At 45.6% G+C, this 27,153-nt stretch overlaps 1 protein-coding gene across 1 annotated transcript; it reads right to left on the bottom strand.

Annotated features, from left to right (window-relative positions):
- Positions 1 to 794: 794 nt before the first annotated feature.
- LOC121580809 (peptidyl-prolyl cis-trans isomerase A) lies at positions 795 to 24,139 on the bottom strand. The gene is made up of 6 exons (XM_045224663.1): positions 23,832 to 24,139; positions 23,345 to 23,375; positions 23,147 to 23,235; positions 22,865 to 22,961; positions 21,422 to 21,497; positions 795 to 1,546 (listed from the first exon to the last, which is right to left on the bottom strand). The coding sequence occupies exons 1-6, from the start codon at positions 23,991 to 23,993 to the stop codon at positions 1,411 to 1,413; spliced, it is 591 nt and encodes a 196-aa protein (XP_045080598.1). The 5' UTR covers positions 23,994 to 24,139; the 3' UTR covers positions 795 to 1,410.
- Between the last annotated feature and the right edge of the window lie 3,014 nt (positions 24,140 to 27,153).

Below are 27,153 nucleotides of genomic sequence, written 5' to 3' on the forward strand. Positions count from 1 at the left end.
TTTGTATTCAAATGTTTAAACAGATCAACTTGGTTGTATAATTTAGTTTTCTTCCAGTTTATAACACAGATTGAATATCTGTCATTAACCAGGTTTCCATCCAAACTTTCTAAGTGAGAACAGTACCTGTCGGATAACAAAATGTCAGACAGGCCTGATGGAAACAGCTAATGTGTTGGTAGGCTAAACTTGCCAAATGTCGACAAAACATGCTAGACAAGGTGTCTTTCCCACTACAAAGTAACAAAGAATTGATCCATTCAAGCAACTGAATCTTCTCATCGTACTTGTATTAATCAAAACCAGCCCAAAACAAAATGGTTCTTCCTGATGTAACCGGTGTGAAATTGATAGCTAGCCAGCGGTGTTTCAATCAGTGACGTCACTCGTGCTGAGACATTGCTTGAAGTAGTCTCTTTCCTTTCTTGTGGAGCGATAGGTAACGATGCTTCATGGGCGACTACTGGCAATGTGTTCAGAGGATCCCTGGTTCATGCCAAGGACAGGGACAGAAGCAATACGGTTACACTGACAAGATCATTGGTGTAATGTTCCTCAACAAGAGGAAATTCAAAACATTGATCTGTACAATAACTTGGATTATGTCTTTGACTGGTTGCTTTTGTGAATGCAACAAGTAACTACCGGCTTCATTATTCATTTTATGTCAATGAGCTTAACTTTGATGTGGTATACTTTTTCTAGAACTTGTCCATCTCTCTTACTTGCGGCATGTCCGTTGTGAAAATGTGCAAGAAAAGTGAGAAGGTGAAGAAAACACACACAAGCCAAAACCGTCTGACGTTATGTAAAACGTATGACTTTTATTCCAGATGTTACTGCCGGTCCCCGTTGCAAATTTTTTGTTGCTTTCCAGAATCATCGTCTTTTTACAAACAAACTGGTTGGCTGATGCGTACACACAGACATCAACCTGTTTAAATCGGATACGTTCACATTGGATGAGTTAAGCTTAGCACTGGCCCAGTAAATGTGTGGTGGAAATCCTTTATCGAAAAAGATCAACCACAGAATAAGCATAACATTCTCCACCCCAGCCTCCACCCACTCCCCTCCCCCCCAAACAGTGTTTGACACAATATCCCTGAAAAACAATACACTATTGTCAACACTCAGCACAGACACGACGGCCGTGTTTAAAGAGGCAGCCCTATTCTGATCAATCAGATATTTTGCCAATAATTGGGCTGCCTGTGCTACAATCTGGATTCTGAACAGTAGATCCACTGTAGACCATTTTAAACACATTGAAATCACAGTAGGGGGTTAGAAACCATCACGCCCGCTCCATACCTGCATCCCAGTTCCCTATATATATATATAGTGCACTACTTTCGACCAGAGCCCCATATATAGGGAATAGGGTGCCATTTGGGACGCTCGAAAAGGCTACTTAAGCTCTCCACAGTCTGCGACGGTGATCCTCTTGGAGGTGCGCCCAGAACGGGATCCGAACGACTCCACTTTCCTGATCACGTCCAGTCCCTCGGTCACACTGCCAAACACAACATGCTTGCCATCCAGCCTGAGAGGAAGAAGAAATGAAGAGGTTTATTATCATAAAACGGTCTGGGTAAGAACGGTGTTCATAAAACCGTCTCAGACTAGGACTGCTGATCTAACATCAGCCCCCTCACCCTCCCCCTCCTCCCCCTCTTCCCCCCTCTCGAGACACTTTATGACTATGGGCTAGAGCTGGGCAATAAGGAAGAGAATCCACAGCACGATAAGTTGACTGATTTAACACGGTGATGAATGGAACGAGACATCTGTTTAATGTGCACCTCAGTTACTTAGGTACTGAACTGCTACTTTGAATGTTGCAGCTGTTAAAATTGTCCAAACTAACAGACTTATTTCAAAACTTCACATTTCTATCCTATAGTTAACGATATCAGTAAAATGCCTTCGATAAGTGGTCGGTGTCCATCATTTTCAGTTTATCGTTGCAGTTCTACTATGGGCCATGGTTTGTCTTGAAAGGTCTGTCTGTCTGTCTGTACGTACCACACTGTCTTGAAAAGGTCTGTCTGTCTGTCTGTACGTACCACACTGTCTTGAAAGGTCTGTCTGTCTGTCTGTACGTACCACACTGTCTTGAAAGGTCTGTCTGTCTGTCTGTACGTACCACACGGTCTTGAAAAGGTCTGTCTGTCTGTACGTACCACACTGTCTTGAAAGGTCTGTCTGTACGTACCACACTGTCTTGAAAGGTCTGTCTGTCTGTCTGTACGTACCACACTGTCTTGAAAGGTCTGTCTGTCTGTCTGTACGTACCACACTGTCTTGAAAGGTCTGTCTGTCTGTCTGTACGTACCACACTGTCTTGAAAGGTCTGTCTGTCTGTCTGTACGTACCACACTGTCTTGAAAGGTCTGTCTGTCTGTCTGTACGTACCACACTGTCTTGAAAGGTCTGTCTGTACGTACCACACTGTCTTGAAAGGTCTGTCTGTACGTACCACACTGTCTTGAAAGGTCTGTCTGTACGTACCACACTGTCTTGAAAGGTCTGTCTGTCTGTCTGTCTGTACGTACCACATTGTCTTGAAAGGTCTGTCTGTCTGTCTGTCTGTACGTACCACACTGTCTTGAAAGGTCTGTCTGTCTGTCTGTACGTACCACACTGTCTTGAAAGGTCTGTCTGTCTGTCTGTACGTACCACACTGTCTTGAAAGGTCTGTCTGTCTGTCTGTCTGTACGTACCACACTGTCTTGAAAGGTCTGTCTGTCTGTCTGTACGTACCACACTGTCTTGAAAGGTCTGTCTGTACGTACCACACAGTCTTGAAAGGTCTGTCTGTCTGTACGTACCACACTGTCTTGAAAGGTCTGTCTGTACGTACCACACTGTCTTGAAAGGTCTGTCTGTACGTACCACACTGTCTTGAAAGGTCTGTCTGTCTGTCTGTACATACCACACTATCTTGAAAGGTCTGTCTGTCTGTCTGTCTGTACGTACCACACTGTCTTGAAAGGTCTGTCTGTACGTACGTACCACACTATCTTGAAAGGTCTGTCTGTCTGTACGTACGTACCACACTATCTTGAAAGGTCTGTCTGTACGTACGTACCACACTGTCTTGAAAGGTCTGTCTGTACGTACCACACGGTCTTGAAAGGTCTGTCTGTCTGTCTGTACGTACCACACTGTCTTGAAAAGGTCTGTCTGTCTGTACGTACCACACTGTCTTGAAAGGTCTGTCTGTACGTACCACACTGTCTTGAAAGGTCTGTCTGTCTGTACGTACCACACTGTCTTGAAAGGTCTGTCTGTCTGTCTGTCTGTACGTACCACACTGTCTTGAAAGGTCTGTCTGTCTGTCTGTACGTACCACAGTGTCTTGAAAGGTCTGTCTGTCTGTCTGTACGTACCACACTGTCTTGAAAGGTCTGTCTGTCTGTCTGTACGTACCACACTGTCTTGAAAGGTCCGTCTGTCTGTCTGTACGTACCACACTGTCTTGAAAGGTCTGTCTGTCTGTCTGTACGTACCACACTGTCTTGAAAGGTCTGTCTGTCTGTCTGTACGTACCACACTGTCTTGAAAGGTCTGTCTGTACGTACCACACTGTCTTGAAAGGTCTGTCTGTACGTACCACACTGTCTTGAAAGGTCTGTCTGTACGTACCACACTGTCTTGAAAGGTCTGTCTGTACGTACTCACACTGTCTTGAAAGGTCTGTCTGTCTGTCTGTCTGTACGTACCCACACTGTCTTGAAAGGTCTGTCTGTCTGTATGTCTGTACGTACCACACTGTCTTGAAAGGTCTGTCTGTACGTACCACACTGTCTTGAAAGGTCTGTCTGTACGTACCACACTGTCTTGAAAGGTCTGTCTGTCTGTCTGTACGTACCACACTGTCTTGAAAGGTCTGTCTGTCTGTCTGTCTGTACGTACCACACTGTCTTGAAAGGTCTGTCTGTCTGTCTGTACGTACCACACTGTCTTGAAAGGTCTGTCTGTACGTACCACACTGTCTTGAAAGGTCTGTCTGTCTGTACGTACCACACTATCTTGAAAGGTCTGTCTGTCTGTCTGTACGTACCACACTGTCTTGAAAGGTCTGTCTGTACGTACGTACCACACTATCTTGAAAGGTCTGTCTGTCTGTACGTACGTACCACACCATCTTGAAAGGTCTGTCTGTACGTACGTACCACACTGTCTTGAAAGGTCTGTCTGTCTGTACGTACCACACTGTCTTGAAAGGTCTGTCTGTCTGTACGTACCACACTGTCTTGAAAGGTCTGTCTGTCTGTACGTACCACACTGTCTTGAAAGGTCTGTCTGTACGTACCACACTGTCTTGAAATGTCTGTCTGTCTGTCTGTACGTACCACACTATCTTGAAAGGTCTGTCTGTCTGTCTGTACGTACCACACTGTCTTGAAAGGTGTCTGTCTGTCTGTACGTACCACACTGTCTTGAAAGGTCTGTGTCTGTCTGTACGTACCACACTGTCTTGAAAGGTCTGTCTGTCTGTCTGTACGTACCACACTGTCTTGAAAGGTCTGTCTGTCTGTACGTACCACACTGTCTTGAAAGGTCTGTCTGTCTGTACGTACCACACTGTCTTGAAAAGGTCTGTCTGTACGTACCACACTGTCTTGAAAAGGTCTGTCTGTCTGTCTGTACGTACCACACTATCTTGAAAGGTCTGTCTGTCTGTCTGTACGTACCACACTGTCTTGAAAGGTGTCTGTCTGTCTGTACGTACCACACTGTCTTGAAAGGTCTGTCTGTCTGTACGTACCACACTGTCTTGAAAAGGTCTGTCTGTACATACCACACCATCTTGAAAGGTCTGTCTGTACGTTACCACACTGTCTTGAAAAGGTCTGTCTGTACGTACCACACTGTCTTGAAAAGGTCTGTCTGTACGTACCACACCATCTTGAAAGGTCTGTCTGTACGTACCACACTGTCTTGAAAAGGTCTGTCTGTCTGTACGTACCACACTGTCTTGAAAAGGTCTGTCTGTCTGTACGTACCACACTGTCTTGAAAAGGTCTGTCTGTCTGTACGTACCACACTGTCTTGAAAAGGTCTGTCTGTCTGTACGTACGACACTGTCTTGAAAAGGTCTGTCTGTACGTACCACACTGTCTTGAAAGGTGTCTGTCTGTCTGTACGTACCACACTGTCTTGAAAGCTGTCTGTCTGTTCATACCACACTGTCTTGAAAGGTGTCTGTCTATACGTACCACACTGTCTTGAAAGGTGTCTGTCTGTCTGTACGTACCACACTGTCTTGAAAGGTCTGTCTGTACGTACCACACTGTCTTGAAAGATCTGTCTGTTTGTCTGTATGTACCACACTGTCTTGAAAGGTCTGTCTGTCTGTACGTACCACACTGTCTTGAAAGGTCTGTCTGTGTGTACGTACCACACTGTCTTGAAAGGTCTGTCTGTACGTACTCACACTGTCTTGAAAGGTCTGTCTGTCACGTACTCACACTGTCTTGAAAGGTCTGTCTGTACGTACCACACTGTCTTGAAAGGTCTGTCTGTACGTACCACACTGTCTTGAAAGGTCTGTCTGTCTGTCTGTCTGTACGTACCACATTGTCTTGAAAGGTCTGTCTGTCTGTCTGTCTGTACGTACCACACTGTCTTGAAAGGTCTGTCTGTCTGTCTGTACGTACCACACTGTCTTGAAAGGTCTGTCTGTACGTACCACACGGTCTTGAAAGGTCTGTCTGTCTGTCTGTACGTACCACACTGTCTTGAAAGGTCTGTCTGTACGTACCACACTGTCTTGAAAGGTCTGTCTGTACGTACCACACTGTCTTGAAAGGTCTGTCTGTCTGTACGTACCACACTGTCTTGAAAGGTCTGTCTGTCTGTACGTACCACACTGTCTTGAAAGGTCTGTCTGTACGTACCACACTGTCTTGAAATGTCTGTCTGTCTGTCTGTACGTACCACACTATCTTGAAAGGTCTGTCTGTCTGTCTGTACGTACCACACTGTCTTGAAAGGTGTCTGTCTGTCTGTACGTACCACACTGTCTTGAAAGGTCTGTCTGTCTGTCTGTACGTACCACACTGTCTTGAAAGGTCTGTCTGTCTGTCTGTACGTACCACACTGTCTTGAAAGGTCTGTCTGTCTGTACGTACCACACTGTCTTGAAAGGTCTGTCTGTCTGTACGTACCACACTGTCTTGAAAGGTCTGTCTGTACGTACCACACTGTCTTGAAAGGTCTGTCTGTCTGTCTGTACGTACCACACTATCTTGAAAGGTCTGTCTGTCTGTACGTACCATACTGTCTTGAAAGGTGTCTGTCTGTCTGTACGTACCACACTGTCTTGAAAGGTCTGTCTGTCTGTACGTACCACACTGTCTTGAAAAGGTCTGTCTGTACATACCACACCATCTTGAAAGGTCTGTCTGTACGTACCACACTGTCTTGAAAAGGTCTGTCTGTACGTACCACACTGTCTTGAAAAGGTCTGTCTGTACGTACCACACCATCTTGAAAGGTCTGTCTGTACGTACCACACTGTCTTGAAAAGGTCTGTCTGTCTGTACGTACCACACTGTCTTGAAAAGGTCTGTCTGTCTGTACGTACCACACTGTCTTGAAAAGGTCTGTTCTGTCTGTACGTACCACACTGTCTTGAAAAGGTCTGTCTGTCTGTACGTACGACACTGTCTTGAAAAGGTCTGTCTGTACGTACCACACTGTCTTGAAAGGTGTCTGTCTGTCTGTACGTACCACACTGTCTTGAAAGCTGTCTGTCTGTTCATACCACACTGTCTTGAAAGGTGTCTGTCTATACGTACCACACTGTCTTGAAAGGTGTCTGTCTGTCTGTACGTACCACACTGTCTTGAAAGGTCTGTCTGTACGTACCACACTGTCTTGAAAGATCTGTCTGTTTGTCTGTATGTACCACACTGTCTTGAAAGGTCTGTCTGTCTGTACGTACCACACTGTCTTGAAAGGTCTGTCTGTGTGTACGTACCACACTGTCTTGAAAGGTCTGTCTGTACGTACCACACTGTCTTGAAAGGTCTGTCTGTACGTACCACACTGTCTTGAAAGGTCTGTCTGTACGTACCACACTGTCTTGAAAGGTCTGTCTGTACGTACCACACTGTCTTGAAAGGTCTGTCTGTACGTACCACACTGTCTTGAAAGGTCTGTCTGTCTGTCTGTCTGTACGTACCACATTGTCTTGAAAGGTCTGTCTGTCTGTCTGTCTGTACGTACCACACTGTCTTGAAAGGTCTGTCTGTCTGTCTGTAACGTACCACACTGTCTTGAAAGGTCTGTCTGTACGTACCACACGGTCTTGAAAGGTCTGTCTGTCTGTCTGTACGTACCACACTGTCTTGAAAGGTCTGTCTGTACGTACCACACTGTCTTGAAAGGTCTGTCTGTACGTACCACACTGTCTTGAAAGGTCTGTCTGTCTGTCTGTACGTACCACACTATCTTGAAAGGTCTGTCTGTCTGTCTGTACGTACCACACTGTCTTGAAAGGTCTGTCTGTACGTACGTACCACACTATCTTGAAAGGTCTGTCTGTCTGTACGTACGTACCACACTATCTTGAAAGGTCTGTCTGTATGTACGTACCACACTGTCTTGAAAGGTCTGTCTGTACGTACCACACGGTCTTGAAAGGTCTGTCTGTCTGTCTGTACGTACCACACTGTCTTGAAAAGGTCTGTCTGTCTGTACGTACCACACTGTCTTGAAAGGTCTGTCTGTACGTACCACACTGTCTTGAAAGGTCTGTCTGTCTGTACGTACCACACTGTCTTGAAAGGTCTGTCTGTCTGTCTGTCTGTACGTACCACACTGTCTTGAAAGGTCTGTCTGTCTGTACGTACCACACTGTCTTGAAAGGTCTGTCTGTCTGTCTGTACGTACCACACTGTCTTGAAAGGTCTGTCTGTCTGTCTGTACGTACCACACTGTCTTGAAAGGTCCGTCTGTCTGTCTGTACGTACCACACTGTCTTGAAAGGTCTGTCTGTCTGTCTGTACGTACCACACTGTCTTGAAAGGTCTGTCTGTCTGTACGTACCACACTGTCTTGAAAGGTCTGTCTGTACGTACCACACTGTCTTGAAAGGTGTCTGTCTGTCTGTCTGTACGTACCACACTGTCTTGAAAGGTCTGTCTGTCTGTACGTACCACACTGTCTTGAAAAGGTCTGTCTGTCTGTACGTACGACACTGTCTTGAAAAGGTCTGTCTGTACGTACCACACTGTCTTGAAAGGTGTCTGTCTGTCTGTACGTACCACACTGTCTTGAAAGCTGTCTGTCTGTTCATACCACACTGTCTTGAAAGGTGTCTGTCTATACGTACCACACTGTCTTGAAAGGTGTCTGTCTGTCTGTACGTACCACACTGTCTTGAAAGGTCTGTCTGTACGTACCACACTGTCTTGAAAGATCTGTCTGTTTGTCTGTTCATACCACACTGTCTTGAAAGGTGTCTGTCTATACGTACCACACTGTCTTGAAAGGTGTCTGTCTGTCTGTACGTACCACACTGTCTTGAAAGGTCTGTCTGTACGTACCACACTGTCTTGAAAGGTCTGTCTGTCTGTCTGTACGTACCACATTGTCTTGAAAGGTCTGTCTGTCTGTCTGTCTGTACGTACCACACTGTCTTGAAAGGTCTGTCTGTCTGTCTGTACGTACCACACTGTCTTGAAAGGTCTGTCTGTACGTACCACACGGTCTTGAAAGGTCTGTCTGTCTGTCTGTACGTACCACACTGTCTTGAAAGGTCTGTCTGTACGTACCACACTGTCTTGAAAGGTCTGTCTGTACGTACCACACTGTCTTGAAAGGTCTGTCTGTCTGTACGTACCACACTGTCTTGAAAGGTCTGTCTGTCTGTACGCACTACACTGTCTTGAAAGGTCTGTCTGTACGTACCACACTGTCTTGAAATGTCTGTCTGTCTGTCTGTACGTACCACACTATCTTGAAAGGTCTGTCTGTCTGTCTGTACGTACCACACTGTCTTGAAAGGTGTCTGTCTGTCTGTACGTACCACACTGTCTTGAAAGGTCTGTCTGTCTGTCTGTACGTACCACACTGTCTTGAAAGGTCTGTCTGTCTGTCTGTACGTACCACACTGTCTTGAAAGGTCTGTCTGTCTGTACGTACCACACTGTCTTGAAAGGTCTGTCTGTCTGTACGTACCACACTGTCTTGAAAGGTCTGTCTGTACGTACCACAGTCTTGAAAGGTCTGTCTGTCTGTCTGTACGTACCACACTATCTTGAAAGGTCTGTCTGTCTGTCTGTACGTACCACACTGTCTTGAAAGGTGTCTGTCTGTCTGTACGTACCACACTGTCTTGAAAGGTCTGTCTGTCTGTACGTACCACACTGTCTTGAAAAGGTCTGTCTGTACATACCACACCATCTTGAAAGGTCTGTCTGTACGTACCACACTGTCTTGAAAAGGTCTGTCTGTACGTACCACACTGTCTTGAAAAGGTCTGTCTGTACGTACCACACCATCTTGAAAGGTCTGTCTGTACGTACCACACTGTCTTGAAAAGGTCTGTCTGTCTGTACGTACCACACTGTCTTGAAAAGGTCTGTCTGTCTGTACGTACCACACTGTCTTGAAAAGGTCTGTCTGTCTGTACGTACCACACTGTCTTGAAAAGGTCTGTCTGTCTGTACGTGCGACACTGTCTTGAAAAGGTCTGTCTGTACGTACCACACTGTCTTGAAAGGTGTCTGTCTGTCTGTACGTACCACACTGTCTTGAAAGCTGTCTGTCTGTTCATACCACACTGTCTTGAAAGGTGTCTGTCTATACGTACCACACTGTCTTGAAAGGTGTCTGTCTGTCTGTACGTACCACACTGTCTTGAAAGGTCTGTCTGTACGTACCACACTGTCTTGAAAGATCTGTCTGTTTGTCTGTATGTACCACACTGTCTTGAAAGGTCTGTCTGTCTGTACGTACCACACTGTCTTGAAAGGTCTGTCTGTGTGTACGTACCACACTGTCTTGAAAGGTCTGTCTGTACGTACCACACTGTCTTGAAAGGTCTGTCTGTACGTACCACACTGTCTTGAAAGGTCTGTCTGTACGTACCACACTGTCTTGAAAGGTCTGTCTGTACGTACCACACTGTCTTGAAAGGTCTGTCTGTCTGTCTGTCTGTACGTACCACATTGTCTTGAAAGGTCTGTCTGTCTGTCTGTCTGTACGTACCACACTGTCTTGAAAGGTCTGTCTGTCTGTCTGTACGTACCACACTGTCTTGAAAGGTCTGTCTGTACGTACCACACGGTCTTGAAAGGTCTGTCTGTCTGTCTGTACGTACCACACTGTCTTGAAAGGTCTGTCTGTACGTACCACACTGTCTTGAAAGGTCTGTCTGTACGTACCACACTGTCTTGAAAGGTCTGTCTGTCTGTCTGTACGTACCACACTGTCTTGAAAGGTCTGTCTGTACGTACGTACCACACTATCTTGAAAGGTCTGTCTGTCTGTACGTACGTACCACACTATCTTGAAAGGTCTGTCTGTATGTACGTACCACACTGTCTTGAAAGGTCTGTCTGTACGTACCACACGGTCTTGAAAGGTCTGTCTGTCTGTCTGTACGTACCACACTGTCTTGAAAAGGTCTGTCTGTCTGTACGTACCACACTGTCTTGAAAGGTCTGTCTGTACGTACCACACTGTCTTGAAAGGTCTGTCTGTCTGTACGTACCACACTGTCTTGAAAGGTCTGTCTGTCTGTCTGTCTGTACGTACCACACTGTCTTGAAAGGTCTGTCTGTCTGTACGTACCACACTGTCTTGAAAGGTCTGTCTGTCTGTCTGTACGTACCACACTGTCTTGAAAGGTCTGTCTGTCTGTCTGTACGTACCACACTGTCTTGAAAGGTCCGTCTGTCTGTCTGTACGTACCACACTGTCTTGAAAGGTCTGTCTGTCTGTACGTACCACACTGTCTTGAAAGGTCTGTCTGTACGTACCACACTGTCTTGAAAGGTCTGTCTGTACGTACCACACTGTCTTGAAAGGTCTGTCTGTACGTACCACACTGTCTTGAAAGGTCTGTCTGTCTGTCTGTCTGTACGTACCACACTGTCTTGAAAGGTCTGTCTGTCTGTATGTCTGTACGTACCACACTGTCTTGAAAGGTCTGTCTGTCTGTCTGTACGTACCACACTGTCTTGAAAGGTCTGTCTGTCTGTCTGTCTGTACGTACCACACTGTCTTGAAAGGTCTGTCTGTCTGTCTGTCTGTACGTACCACACTGTCTTGAAAGGTCTGTCTGTCTGTCTGTACGTACCACACTGTCTTGAAAGGTCTGTCTGTACGTACCACACGGTCTTGAAAGGTCTGTCTGTCTGTCTGTACGTACCACACTGTCTTGAAAGGTCTGTCTGTACGTACCACACGGTCTTGAAAGGTCTGTCTGTCTGTCTGTACGTACCACACTGTCTTGAAAGGTCTGTCTGTACGTACCACACTGTCTTGAAAGGTCTGTCTGTACGTACTACACTGTCTTGAAAGGTCTGTCTGTCTGTCTGTACATACCACACTGTCTTGAAAGGTCTGTCTGTCTGTCTGTACGTACCACACTGTCTTGAAAGGTCCGTCTGTCTGTCTGTACGTACCACACTGTCTTGAAAGGTCTGTCTGTCTGTACGTACCACACTGTCTTGAAAGGTCTGTCTGTACGTACCACACTGTCTTGAAAGGTCTGTCTGTACGTACCACACTGTCTTGAAAGGTCTGTCTGTACGTACCACACTGTCTTGAAAGGTCTGTCTGTCTGTCTGTACGTACCACACTGTCTTGAAAGGTCTGTCTGTCTGTATGTCTGTACGTACCACACTGTCTTGAAAGGTCTGTCTGTCTGTCTGTACGTACCACACTGTCTTGAAAGGTCTGTCTGTCTGTCTGTCTGTACGTACCACACTGTCTTGAAAGGTCTGTCTGTCTGTCTGTCTGTACGTACCACACTGTCTTGAAAGGTCTGTCTGTCTGTCTGTACGTACCACACTGTCTTGAAAGGTCTGTCTGTACGTACCACACGGTCTTGAAAGGTCTGTCTGTCTGTCTGTACGTACCACACTGTCTTGAAAGGTCTGTCTGTACGTACCACACTGTCTTGAAAGGTCTGTCTGTACGTACTACACTGTCTTGAAAGGTCTGTCTGTCTGTCTGTACGTACCACACTATCTTGAAAGGTCTGTCTGTCTGTCTGTACGTACCACACTGTCTTGAAAGGTCTGTCTGTACGTACGTACCACACTATCTTGAAAGGTCTGTCTGTCTGTACGTACGTACCACACCATCTTGAAAGGTCTGTCTGTACGTACGTACCACACTGTCTTGAAAGGTCTGTCTGTCTGTCTGTACGTACCACACTGTCTTGAAAGGTCTGTCTGTCTGTCTGTACGTACCACACTGTCTTGAAAGGTCTGTCTGTCTGTACGTACCACACTGTCTTGAAAGGTCTGTCTGTCTGTACGTACAACACTGTCTTGAAAGGTCTGTCTGTCTGTACGTACCACACTGTCTTGAAAGGTCTGTCTGTCTGTCTGTACGTACCACACTATCTTGAAAGGTCTGTCTGTCTGTCTGTACGTACCACACTGTCTTGAAAGGTGTCTGTCTGTCTGTACGTACCACACTGTCTTGAAAGGTCTGTCTGTACGTACCACACTGTCTTGAAAGATCTGTCTGTTTGTCTGTATGTACCACACTGTCTTGAAAGGTCTGTCTGTCTGTACGTACCACACTGTCTTGAAAGGTCTGTCTGTGTGTACGTACCACACTGTCTTGAAAAGGTCTGTCTGTACATACCACACTGTCTTGAAAAGGTCTGTCTGTCTGTACGTACCACACTGTCTTGAAAGGTCTGTCTGTACGTACCACACTGTCTTGAAAGGTCTGTCTGTCTGTACGTACCACACTGTCTTGAAAGGTCTGTCTGTCTGTACGTACCACTCTGTCTTGAAAGGTCTGTCTGTACGTACCACACTGTCTTGAAAGGTCTGTCTGTACGTACCACACTGTCTTGAAAGGTCTGTCTGTCTGTACGTACCATACCGTCTTGAAAAGGTATGTCTGTACGTACCACACTGTCTTGAAAGGTCTGTTTGTACGTACCACACTGTCTTGAAAGGTCTGTCTGTCTGTACGTACCACACTGTCTTGAAAAGGTCTGTCTGTACGTACCACACGGTTTTGAAAGGTCTGTCTGTACGTACCACACTGTCTTGAAAGGTCTGTCTGTCTGTACGTACCACACTGTCTTGAAAGGTCTGTTTGTACGTACCACACTGTCTTGAAAGGTCTGTCTGTCTGTACGTACCACACTGTCTTGAAAAGGTCTGTCTGTCTGTACGTACCACACGGTTTTGAAAGGTCTGTCTATACGTACCACACTGTCTTGAAAGGTGTCTGTCTGTCTGTACATACCACACTGTCTTGAAAGGTGTCTGTCTGTCTGTACGTACCACACTGTCTTGAAAGGTCTGTCTGTACGTACCACACTGTCTTGAAAGGTGTCTGTCTGTCTGTACGTACCACACTGTCTTGAAAGGTCTGTCTGTACGTACCACACTGTCTTCAAAGGTCTGTCTGTCTGTACGTACCACACAGTCTTCAAAGGTCTGTCTGTACGTACCACACGGTCTTGAAAGGTCTGTCTGTCTGTACGTACCACACGGTCTTGAAAGGTCTGTCTGTCTGTACGTACCACACTGTCTTGAAAGGTCTGTCTGTCTGTACGTACCACACTGTCTTGAAAGGTCTGTCTGTCTGTACATACCACACTGTCTTGAAAGGTGTCTGTCTGTACGTACCACACTGTCTTGAAAGGTATGTCTGTCTGTACGTACCACACTGTCTTGAAAGGTCTGTCTGTCTGCACGTACCACACTGTCTTGAAAGGTCTGTCTGTCTGTACGTACCACACTGTCTTGAAAGGTCTGTCTGTCTGTCTGTACGTACCACACTGTCTTGAAAGGTCTGTCTGTCTGTCTGTACGTACCACTCTGTCTTGAAAAGGTCTGTCTGTCTGTACGTACCACACGGTTTTGAAAGGTCTGTCTATACGTACCACACTGTCTTGAAAGGTGTCTGTCTGTCTGTACGTACCACACTGTCTTGAAAGGTGTCTGTCTGTCTGTACGTACCACACTGTCTTGAAAGGTGTCTGTCTGTCTGTACGTACCACACAGTCTTCAAAGGTCTGTCTGTCTGTACGTACCACACGGTCTTGAAAGGTCTGTCTGTCTGTACGTACCACACTGTCTTGAAAGGTGTCTGTCTGTCTGTACATACCACACTGTCTTGAAAGGTGTCTGTCTGTACGTACCACACTGTCTTGAAAGGTGTCTGTCTGTACGTACCACACTGTCTTGAAAGGTCTGTCTGTCTGCACGTACCACACTGTCTTGAAAGGTCTGTCTGTCTGTACGTACCACACTGTCTTGAAAGGTCTGTCTGTCTGTCTGTACGTACCACACTGTCTTGAAAGGTCTGTCTGTCTGTCTATACGTACCACTCTGTCTTGAAAAGGTCTGTCTGTCTGTACGTACCACACGGTTTTGAAAGGTCTGTCTATACGTACCACACTGTCTTGAAAGGTGTCTGTCTGTCTGTACGTACCACACTGTCTTGAAAGGTGTCTGTCTGTCTGTACGTACCACACTGTCTTGAAAGGTGTCTGTCTGTCTGTACGTACCACACAGTCTTCAAAGGTCTGTCTGTCTGTACGCACTACACGGTCTTGAAAGGTCTGTCTGTCTGTACGTACCACACTGTCTTGAAAGGTGTCTGTCTGTCTGTACATACCACACTGTCTTGAAAGGTGTCTGTCTGTACGTACCACACTGTCTTGAAAGGTGTCTGTCTGTACGTACCACACTGTCTTGAAAGGTATGTCTGTCTGTACGTACCACACTGTCTTGAAAGGTCTGTCTGTCTGTACATACCACACTGTCTTGAAAAGGTCTGTCTGTCTGTACGTACCACACGGTTTTGAAAGGTCTGTCTATACGTACCACACTGTCTTGAAAGGTGTCTGTCTGTCTGTACGTACCACACTGTCTTGAAAGGTGTCTGTCTGTCTGTACGTACCACACGGTCTTGAAAGGTCTGTCTGTCTGTACGTACCACACTGTCTTGAAAGGTCTGTCTGTCTGTACGTACCACACGGTCTTGAAAGGTCTGTCTGTCTGTACGTACCACACTGTCTTGAAAGGTCTGTCTGTCTGTACGTACCACACTGTCTTGAAAGGTATGTCTGTCTGTACGTACCACACTGTCTTGAAAGGTCTGTCTGTACGTACCACACTGTCTTGAAAGGTCTGTCTGTACGTACCACACTGTCTTGAAAGGTCTGTCTGTACGTACCACACTGTCTTGAAAGGTCTGTCTGTCTGTCTGTACGTACCACACTATCTTGAAAGGTCTGTCTGTCTGTCTGTCTGTCTGTACGTACCACACTGTCTTGAAAGGTCTGTCTGTACGTACGTACCACACTATCTTGAAAGGTCTGTCTGTCTGTACGTACGTACCACACTATCTTGAAAGGTCTGTCTGTACGTACGTACCACACTGTCTTGAAAGGTCTGTCTGTACGTACCACACTGTCTTGAAAGGTCTGTCTGTCTGTACGTACCACACTGTCTTGAAAAGGTCTGTCTGTCTGTACGTACCACACGGTTTTGAAAGGTCTGTCTATACGTACCACACTGTCTTGAAAGGTGTCTGTCTGTCTGTCTGTACGTACCACACTGTCTTGAAAGGTGTCTGTCTGTCTGTACGTACCACACTGTCTTGAAAGGTGTCTGTCTGTCTGTACGTACCACACTGTCTTGAAAGGTGTGTCTGTCTGTACGTACCACACTGTCTTGAAAGGTGTCTGTCTGTACGTACCACACTGTCTTCAAAGGTCTGTCTGTCTGTACGTACCACACTGTCTTGAAAGGTCTGTCTGTCTGTACGTACCACACTGTCTTGAAAGGTCTGTCTGTCTGTACATACCACACTGTCTTGAAAGGTCTGTCTGTCTGTACATACCACACTGTCTTGAAAGGTCTGTCTGTCTGTACATACCACACTGTCTTGAAAGGTGTCTGTCTGTACGTACCACACTGTCTTGAAAGGTCTGTGTCTGTACGTACCACACTGTCTTGAAAGGTCTGTGTCTGTACGTACCACACTGTCTTGAAAGGTATGTCTGTCTGTACGTACCACACTGTCTTGAAAGGTATGTCTGTCTGTACGTACCACACTGTCTTGAAAGGTCTGTCTGTCTGTACGTACCACACGGTCTTGAAAGGTCTGTCTATACGTACCACACTGTCTTGAAAGGTCTGTGTCTGTACGTACCACACTGTCTTGAAAGGTATGTCTGTCTGTACGTACCACACTGTCTTGAAAGGTCTGTCTGTACGTACCACACTGTCTTGAAAGGTCTGTCTGTACGTACCACACTGTCTTGAAAGGTCTGTCTGTACGTACCACACTGTCTTGAAAGGTCTGTCTGTCTGTCTGTACGTACCACACTGTCTTGAAAGGTCTGTCTGTCTGTCTGTACGTACCACACTGTCTTGAAAGGTCTGTCTGTCTGTCTGTCTGTACGTACCACACTGTCTTGAAAGGTCTGTCTGTCTGTCTGTACGTACCACACTGTCTTGAAAGGTCTGTCTGTACGTACCACACGGTCTTGAAAGGTCTGTCTGTCTGTCTGTACGTACCACACTGTCTTGAAAGGTCTGTCTGTACGTACCACACTGTCTTGAAAGGTCTGTCTGTACGTACCACACTGTCTTGAAAGGTCTGTCTGTCTGTCTGTACGTACCACACTATCTTGAAAGGTCTGTCTGTCTGTCTGTCTGTACGTACCACACTGTCTTGAAAGGTCTGTCTGTACGTACGTACCACACTATCTTGAAAGGTCTGTCTGTACGTACGTACCACACTGTCTTGAAAGGTCTGTCTGTACGTACCACACGGTCTTGAAAGGTCTGTCTGTCTGTCTGTACGTACCACACTGTCTTGAAAAGGTCTGTCTGTCTGTACGTACCACACTGTCTTGAAAAGGTCTGTCTGTACGTACCACACTGTCTTGAAAGGTCTGTCTGTCTGTACGTACCACACTGTCTTGAAAGGTCTGTCTGTCTGTCTGTCTGTACGTACCACACTGTCTTGAAAGGTCTGTCTGTCTGTACGTACCACACGGTTTTGAAAGGTCTGTCTATACGTACCACACTGTCTTGAAAGGTCTGTCTGTCTGTACGTACCACACTGTCTTGAAAAGGTCTGTCTGTCTGTACGTACCACACGGTTTTGAAAGGTCTGTCTATACGTACCACACTGTCTTGAAAGGTGTCTGTCTGTCTGTACGTACCACACTGTCTTGAAAGGTCTGTCTGTCTGTCTGTACGTACCACACTGTCTTGAAAGGTCTGTCTGTCTGTCTGTACGTACCACACTGTCTTGAAAGGTCTGTCTGTCTGTCTGTACGTACCACACTGTCTTGAAAGGTCTGTCTGTACGTACCACACTGTCTTGAAAGGTCTGTCTGTACGTACCACACTGTCTTGAAAGGTCTGTCTGTACGTACCACACTGTCTTGAAAGGTCTGTCTGTACGTACCACACTGTCTTGAAAGGTCTGTCTGTACGTACCACACTGTCTTGAAAGGTCTGTCTGTCTGTCTGTCTGTACGTACCACACTGTCTTGAAAGGTCTGTCTGTCTGTATGTCTGTACGTACCACACTGTCTTGAAAGGTCTGTCTGTACGTACCACACTGTCTTGAAAGGTCTGTCTGTACGTACCACACTGTCTTGAAAGGTCTGTCTGTCTGTCTGTCTGTACGTACCACACTGTCTTGAAAGGTCTGTCTGTCTGTCTGTACGTACCACACTGTCTTGAAAGGTCTGTCTGTACGTACCACACTGTCTTGAAAGGTCTGTCTGTCTGTCTGTACGTACCACACTATCTTGAAAGGTCTGTCTGTCTGTCTGTACGTACCACACTGTCTTGAAAGGTCTGTCTGTACGTACGTACCACACTATCTTGAAAGGTCTGTCTGTCTGTACGTACGTACCACACCATCTTGAAAGGTCTGTCTGTACGTACGTACCACACTGTCTTGAAAGGTCTGTCTGTCTGTCTGTACGTACCACACTGTCTTGAAAGGTCTGTCTGTCTGTCTGTACGTACCACACTGTCTTGAAAGGTCTGTCTGTCTGTACGTACCACACTGTCTTGAAAGGTCTGTCTGTCTGTACGTACCACACTGTCTTGAAAGGTCTGTCTGTACGTACCACACTGTCTTGAAAGGTCTGTCTGTCTGTCTGTACGTACCACACTATCTTGAAAGGTCTGTCTGTCTGTCTGTACGTACCACACTGTCTTGAAAGGTGTCTGTCTGTCTGTACGTACCACACTGTCTTGAAAGGTCTGTCTGTCTGTCTGTACGTACCACACTGTCTTGAAAGGTCTGTCTGTCTGTCTGTACGTACCACACTGTCTTGAAAGGTGTCTGTCTGTCTGTACGTACCACACTGTCTTGAAAGGTCTGTCTGTCTGTACGTACCACACTGTCTTGAAAAGGTCTGTCTGTACCTACCACACCATCTTGAAAGGTCTGTCTGTACGTACCACACTGTCTTGAAAAGGTCTGTCTGTACGTACCACACTGTCTTGAAAAAGGTCTGTCTGTACGTACCACACCATCTTGAAAGGTCTGTCTGTACGTACCACACTGTCTTGAAAAGGTCTGTCTGTCTGTACGTACCACACTGTCTTAAAAAGGTCTGTCTGTCTGTACGTACCACACTGTCTTGAAAAGGTCTGTCTGTCTGTACGTACCACACTGTCTTGAAAAGGTCTGTCTGTCTGTACGTACGACACTGTCTTGAAAAGGTCTGTCTGTACGTACCACACTGTCTTGAAAGGTGTCTGTCTGTCTGTACGTACCACACTGTCTTGAAAGCTGTCTGTCTGTTCATACCACACTGTCTTGAAAGGTGTCTGTCTATACGTACCACACTGTCTTGAAAGGTGTCTGTCTGTCTGTACGTACCACACTGTCTTGAAAGGTCTGTCTGTACGTACCACACTGTCTTGAAAGATCTGTCTGTTTGTCTGTATGTACCACACTGTCTTGAAAGGTCTGTCTGTCTGTACGTACCACACTGTCTTGAAAGGTCTGTCTGTGTGTACGTACCACACTGTCTTGAAAAGGTCTGTCTGTACGTACCACACTGTCTTGAAAGGTCTGTCTGTCTGTACGTACCACACCGTCTTGAAAAGGTATGTCTGTACGTACCACACTGTCTTGAAAGGTCTGTCTGTCTGTACGTACCACACTGTCTTGAAAGGTCTGTCTGTCTGTACATACCACACTGTCTTGAAAGGTCTGTCTGTCTGTACATACCACACTGTCTTGAAAGGTCTGTCTGTCTGTACATACCACACTGTCTTGAAAGGTGTCTGTCTGTACGTACCACACTGTCTTGAAAGGTCTGTGTCTGTACGTACCACACTGTCTTGAAAGGTCTGTGTCTGTACGTACCACACTGTCTTGAAAGGTATGTCTGTCTGTACGTACCACACTGTCTTGAAAGGTCTGTCTGTCTGTACGTACCACACTGTCTTGAAAGGTCTGTCTGTCTGTACGTACCACACGGTCTTGAAAGGTCTGTCTATACGTACCACACTGTCTTGAAAGGTCTGTGTCTGTACGTACCACACTGTCTTGAAAGGTATGTCTGTCTGTACGTACCACACTGTCTTGAAAGGTCTGTCTGTCTGTACGTACCACACTGTCTTGAAAAGGTCTGTCTGTCTGTACGTACCACACGGTTTTGAAAGGTCTGTCTATACGTACCACACTGTCTTGAAAGGTCTGTCTGTATGTACATACCACACTGTCTTGAAAGGTCTGTCTGTCTGTACATACCACACTGTCTTGAAAGGTGTCTGTCTGTACGTACCACACTGTCTTGAAAGGTCTGTGTCTGTACGTACCACACTGTCTTGAAAGGTCTGTGTCTGTACGTACCACACTGTCTTGAAAGGTATGTCTGTCTGTACGTACCACACTGTCTTGAAAGGTCTGTCTGTCTGTACATACCACACTGTCTTGAAAGGTGTCTGTCTGTACGTACCACACTGTCTTGAAAGGTCTGTGTCTGTACGTACCACACTGTCTTGAAAGGTCTGTGTCTGTACGTACCACACTGTCTTGAAAGGTATGTCTGTCTGTACGTACCACACTGTCTTGAAAGGTATGTCTGTCTGTACGTACCACACTGTCTTGAAAGGTATGTCTGTCTGTACGTATCACACTGTCTTGAAAGGTCTGTCTGTCTGTCTGTACGTACCACACTGTCTTGAAAGGTCTGTCTGTCTGTACGTACCACACTGTCTTGAAAGGTCTGTCTGTCTGTACATACCACACTGTCTTGAAAGGTGTCTGTCTGTACGTACCACACTGTCTTGAAAGGTCTGTGTCTGTACGTACCACACTGTCTTGAAAGGTCTGTGTCTGTACGTACCACACTGTCTTGAAAGGTCTGTGTCTGTACGTACCACACTGTCTTGAAAGGTATGTCTGTCTGTACGTACCACACTGTCTTGAAAGGTATGTCTGTCTGTACGTACCACACTGTCTTGAAAGGTCTGTCTGTCTGTCTGTACGTACCACACTGTCTTGAAAGGTCTGTCTGTCTGTCTGTACGTACCACACTGTCTTGAAAGGTCTGTCTGTCTGTACGTACCACACTGTCTTGAAAGGTCTGTCTGTCTGTACATACCACACTGTCTTGAAAGGTGTCTGTCTGTACGTACCACACTGTCTTGAAAGGTCTGTGTCTGTACGTACCACACTGTCTTGAAAGGTCTGTGTCTGTACGTACCACACTGTCTTGAAAGGTATGTCTGTACGTACCACACTGTCTTGAAAGGTCTGTCTGTCTGTACATACCACACTGTCTTGAAAGGTCTGTCTGTACGTACCAGACTGTCTTGAAAGGTCTGTCTGTCTGTCTGTACGTACCAGACTGTCTTGAAAGGTCTGTCTGTCTGTACGTACCACACTGTCTTGAAAGGTCTGTCTGTCTGTACGTACCACACTGTCTTGAAAGGTCTGTGTCTGTACGTACCACACTGTCTTGAAAGGTCTGTGTCTGTACGTACCACACTGTCTTGAAAGGTATGTCTGTACGTACCACACTGTCTTGAAAGGTCTGTCTGTCTGTACATACCACACTGTTTTGAAAGGTCTGTCTGTACGTACCAGACTGTCTTGAAAGGTCTGTCTGTCTGTACGTACCAGACTGTCTTGAAAGGTCTGTCTGTCTGTACGTACCACACTGTCTTGAAAGGTCTGTCTGTCTGTCTGTACGTACCACTCTGTCTTGTCGGTGCAGATGAAGAACTGAGAGCCATTGGTGTTGGGCCCAGCGTTGGCCATTGACAAAATGCCTAAATGGACAAAGAAACAGCACATTACATTACGTACCTCGACCCTAAGTGATGCCAGGCATTCCATTACGTACCTAGACCCTAAGTGATGCCAGGCATTCCATTACGTACCTAGACCCTAAGTGATGCCAGGCATTCCATTACGTACCTAGACCCTAAGTGATGCCAGGAATTCCATTACGTACCTAGACCCTAAGTGATGCCAGGCTTTCCATTACGTACCTAGACCCTAAGTGATGCCGGGCTTTCCATTACGTACCTAGACCCTAAGTGATGCCAGGAATTCCATTACGTACCTAGACCCTAAGTGATGCCAGGCATTCCATTACGTACCTAGACCCTAAGTGATGCCAGGCTTTCCATTACGTACCTAGACCCTAAGTGATGCCAGGCATTCCATTACGTACCTAGACCCTAAGTGATGCCAGGCATTCCATTACGTACCTAGACCCGAAGTGATGCCAGGCATTACATTACGTACCTAGACCCTAAGTGATGCCAGGCATTACATTACGTACCTAGACCCTAAGTGATGCCAGGCATTCCATTACGTACCTAGACCCTAAGTGATGCCAGGCATTCCATTACGTACCTAGACCCTAAGTGATGCCAGGCATTCCATTACGTACCTAGACCCTAAGTGATGCCAGGCATTCCATTACGTACCTAGACCCTAAGTGATGCCAGGCATTCCATTACGTACCTAGACCCTAAGTGATGCCAGGCATTCCATTACGTACCTAGACCCTAAGTGATGCCAGGCAAGTTAGCGGAGGTACTGCACAGCTGAAGACAAGCCGAGTTTAAGGAGGGTTACTATGACAATATTAAGTTAGTTATCCATCTAAAACAGCGCTGTTCAATTCCGGTCCTGGAGGGCCGAAACACTTCTGGTTTTTGTTTCTACCTGGTAGTTAATTGCACTCACCTGGGGTCCCAGGTCTGAATCAGCCCCTGATTAGAAGGAGAGGATGAAAACCAGAAGTGGGCCTCCAGGACCAGGATTGGACAGCCCTGATCTAAAACACCAGAAGTGGCCCTCCAGGACCAGGATTGGACAGCCCTGATCTAAAATACCAGAAGTGGCCCTCCAGGACCAGGATTGGACAGCCCTGATCTAAAATACCAGAAGTGGCCCTCCAGGACCAGGATTGGACAGCCCTGATCTAAAACACCAGAAGTGGCTCTCCATGGACTCTCCATGAAATAGGTAATCATCCTCCTAGACCACATTGGGTTCGTTATGCTTTTAGGCTCTCATTTAATTATTGGCAGTAAAATGCTGCCACCTTAAGGTTCAGAGGAAATATGACCACTTCAAATATTTTTTTTGCAAAGACATCTAAGCAGACAGAATGAATAATTACCAGGTCCTGTGTGCTTCAGCTTGAAGTTCTCGTCTTCGAATTTGGTTCCATAGATAGACTTCCCTCCTGTTCCATTGTGATTAGTAAAGTCTCCCCCCTATAGAGTTCAATAGACACACATTTAGGTGGGGTCGGGACAGGCGTGCGTGTGTGAGAAAAGAAATGTCATGCTTTAACCCAATAATGGTAAAAATATCATTGGGATGTATAATTTCCTAAATTAAAAACCAAAAGAAAAGCCATTCAATGATATAACCCTAAACCGTCATTAAGCACACCTACCTGGCACATAAACTGAGGGATGACCCTGTGGAAGACGGATCCCTTGTAGCCAAAGCCATGTTCTCCTGTGCACAGGGCTCTGAAGTTCTCTGAGAGGGACAAAAAAAGGTTTCGTTTACCCATCACAACAGGATGTAGTCTATGAATACAAAGTATGATGTAACATTATTGCATTTTGAATCGTTGTTTTCCCTATACCTGCAGTTTTTGGCACCACATCAGCATTCAGCTGCAAAATAAAAAAATAGCATTGGTTATGATATAGCCTAGTCAGTTGAAACATTATTTGTTATGATATAGGGGCGGCAGGTAGCTTAGTGGTTAAGAGCGTTGTGCCCGAGCCGACAAGGTAAAAAATCTGTCGTTGTGCCCTTGAGCAAGGCACTTAACCCTAATTGTTCCTGTAAGTCGCTCTGGATAAGAGCGTCTGCTAAATGACGAAAATGTAAAATATAGCCTAGTCAGTTGCATGCCTGCAGCATGTTAATTCATTGTGTTGTTGTAACATTAACTCCAACTGAGTTTTGGTCACAAGTTGCAGCATGTTGTAAAGTTGCCTACTGGTGATACCGATGGCTAGACTACTCGTTATCTCAAAAGGTGAGGCAAAAAAACAATCAGAATGCACATTTGTATAGCTACGTAACCCTCGGATCAAGTTCCTAGTCAAGACAACTGAACTCACCTCGAAGGTTACTCTTCCGAGAGACTGGTTGTCTGCAGCAATGTCAAAGTAGACAACAGGGTTAGTGGCTGCCGGGGCAGTAGAATACATCCGAGCGGCGGTAAACGCCAACGAACATCCCGAAATGAGCTTGACCCGACTCGATAAAGCGGTAAGTAGCATTTTAACGCCACGTGTTAACTCAATATGAACTTGAGATAAAGAGTGAACTATCACGCTAGGTGCTTACATATATAGCGGACCGCAAGGAGGAAGTTTCAGAAGAATATCAAGGGCAGTGTGGTGTTTAGGGCAATCAGAGTTGCGATGTGCTGCGCATTAATGTTATCTGGGAATCAGCATTGAGCTGTGCTGCGCATTTATGTTGACTGGGAATTAGCGCTGTGCTGCAGGTATAGGTAACTGCATACTTGGAGTGTGTCTGAAAGTGGCCGTTGCAAAAGAAGTGGGTGGATCAACAGCGATGGGTGTAACATCAGTGGGTGGATCAACAGAAATGGGTGTAACATAAAAGCTCCATGATTGGTTAGACCTGGCATAGCCAGGTGCACTGCGGGTCAGCTTAACGTTTACATAGCAGGTTAGGAGAACTAACGTAGCAGGTTTGGAGAATTAACGTGGCAGGTTAGGATAATAATCGTAGCAGGTTAGGAGAATTAACGTAGCAGGTTAGGAGAATTAACATGGCAGGTTAGGAGAATTAACGTGGCAAGTTAGGATAATTAATGTAGCACGTTAGGAGAATTAACGTAGCAGGTTAGGAGAATTAACGTAGCAGGTTAGGAGAATTAACGTAGCAGGTTAGGAGAATTAACGTGGCAGGTTAGGAGAACTAACGTAGCATGTTAGGAGAATTAACGTGGCAGGTTAGGAGAATTAACGTAGCAGGTTAGGAGAATTAACGTGGCAGGTTAGGAGAGTTAATGCGGCAGGTTAGGAGAATTAACATGGCAGGTTGGGAGAATTAACGTGGCAGGTTTGGATAATTAACGTGGCAGGTTAGGAGAATTAACGAAGCAGGTTAGGAGAATTAACGCAGCAGGTTAGGAGAATTAGCGTAGTAGGTTAAGAGAACTAACGTAGCAGGTTAAGAGAACTAACGTGGCAGGTTAGGATAATTAGCGTAGCAGGTTAGGAGAATTAGCGTAGCAGGTTAGGAGAATTAGCGTAGTAGGTTAGGATAATTAACGTAGCAGGTTAGGAGAATTAGCGTAGCAGGTTAGGAGAATTAACGTAGCAGGTTAGGAGAATTAACGCGGCAGGTTAGGAGAATTAACGTGGCAGGTTAAGAGAACTAACGTAGCAGGTTAAGAGAACTAACGTGGCAGGTTAGGTGAATTAACGTAGCAGGTTAGGAGAATTAGCGTAGCAGGTTAGGAGAATTAGCGTAGTAGGTTAGGATAATTAACGTAGCAGGTTAGGAGAATTAACGTAGCAGGTTAGGAGAATTAACGTGGCAGGTTAGGAGAATTAACGTGGCAGGTTAGGAGAATGAGGTTAAGGTTATGAAAAGGGTTAGGCTTAGCTAAAATGCTAGTTGTCAACACTTGACTCATCGTGCAGCCCAATCAGCCACGCAAAACGGTCTTGAGTGGCAACAAATCTGCCCAATTAGCTGATTTGCTTTCCATACACCCACTTCTGCTGATCCGCCCACTTCTGTTGACACGCTCACTTTCAGACACACTCCATGTATGCAGTTACCCATGACTCTTGCGCTGTGCTGCGTATTAAAGTTCATTGTCACGTGCACAAATACAGTGAAATGCCTTTCTTGCAAGCTCTTTCCCAACAATGCATTAATCAATATCCGTAGTAAAATACATCAAATAAAGTAGAACAAAAACACACAAACAATGGAAATGAGAAGAACAGGAGAAAGCAAGTGAGCTACAGTGAGGGAAAAAAGTATTTGATCCCCTGCTGATTTTGTACGTTTGCCCACTGACAAAGACATGATCAGTCTATAATTTTAATGGTAGGTTTATTTGAACAGTGAGAGACACAATAACAACAACAAAAATTCAGAAAAACGCATGTCAAAAATGTTATAAATTGATTTGCATTTTAATGAGGGAAATAAGTATTTGACCCCGTCTCAATCAGAAAGATTTCTGGCTCCCATGTGTCTTTTATACAGGTAACGAGCTGAGATTAGGAGCAAACTCTTAAAGGGAGTGGTCCTAATTTGACTTTATGTTTTTGTTTTACCCCATATGTAACTCTGTGTTGTTGTTTTTATCGCACTGCTTTGCTTTATCTTGGCCAGGTCGCAGCTGTAAATGAGAACTTGTTCTCAACTGGCTTACCTGGTTAAATAAAGGTGAAATGTTTTTTTAATAAAATAAAAAAACATATATATATATATCCAGATTTGTCCGTCGGACTGCCAGATGGTGAAGCGTGATTAATCACTCCAGAGAACGTTTCCACTGCTCTAGAGTCCAATGGCGGTGAGCTTTACACCACTCCATCCGGCATTGCGCATGGTCATCTTAGGCTTGTGTGCGGCTGCTCGGCCATGGAAACCCATTTCATGAAGCTCCCGACGAACAGTTATTGTGCTGATGTTGCTTCCAGAGGCAGTTTGGAACTCGGTAGTGAGTGTTGCAACCAAGGACAGATGATTTTTCCCGAGCTATGCACTTCAGTACTCGGCGGTCCCGTTCTGTGTGGCCTACCACTTCGAGGCTGAGCCGTTGTTGCTCCTAGACGTTTCCACTTCACAATAACAGCACTTCCAGTTGATCAGGGCAGCTATTGCAGGGCAGAAATTTCACAAACTGACTTTTTGAAAAGGTGGCATCCTATGACGGTGCCACATTGAAATTACTGGGCTCTTCAGTAAGGCCATTCTACTGCCAATGTTTGTCTATGGAGATTGCATGGCTGTGTGCTCGATTTTATACACCTGTCAGCAACGGGTGTGGCTGAAATAGCCAAATCCACTAATTTGAAGGGGTGTCCACATACTTTTGTATAAACAGTATAGTGTATATACAGGGTCAGTTCCAGGGTCAGTGCCAATACCATATTTACAATGTATTTGGTAAATACAGAACAATAATAGACAAGAACAGCTCAAGGACACTACATAAAAATTTTTTTAAAGGCACACGTAGCCTACATATCAATACATACACACAAACTATCTAGGTCAAATAGGGGAGAGGCGTTGTGCCGTGAGGTGTTGCTTTATCTGTTTTTTGAAACCAGGTTTGCTGTTTATTTGAGCAATATGAGATTTTTCATTTTTATTTTACCTTTATTTAACTAGGCAAGTCAGTTAAGAACAAATTCTTATTTACGATGACGGCCTACA

This window comes from Coregonus clupeaformis, chromosome 1, assembly GCF_020615455.1.
Source record: "Coregonus clupeaformis isolate EN_2021a chromosome 1, ASM2061545v1, whole genome shotgun sequence".
In the NCBI taxonomy this organism is placed as follows: Eukaryota; Metazoa; Chordata; class Actinopteri; order Salmoniformes; family Salmonidae; genus Coregonus; species Coregonus clupeaformis.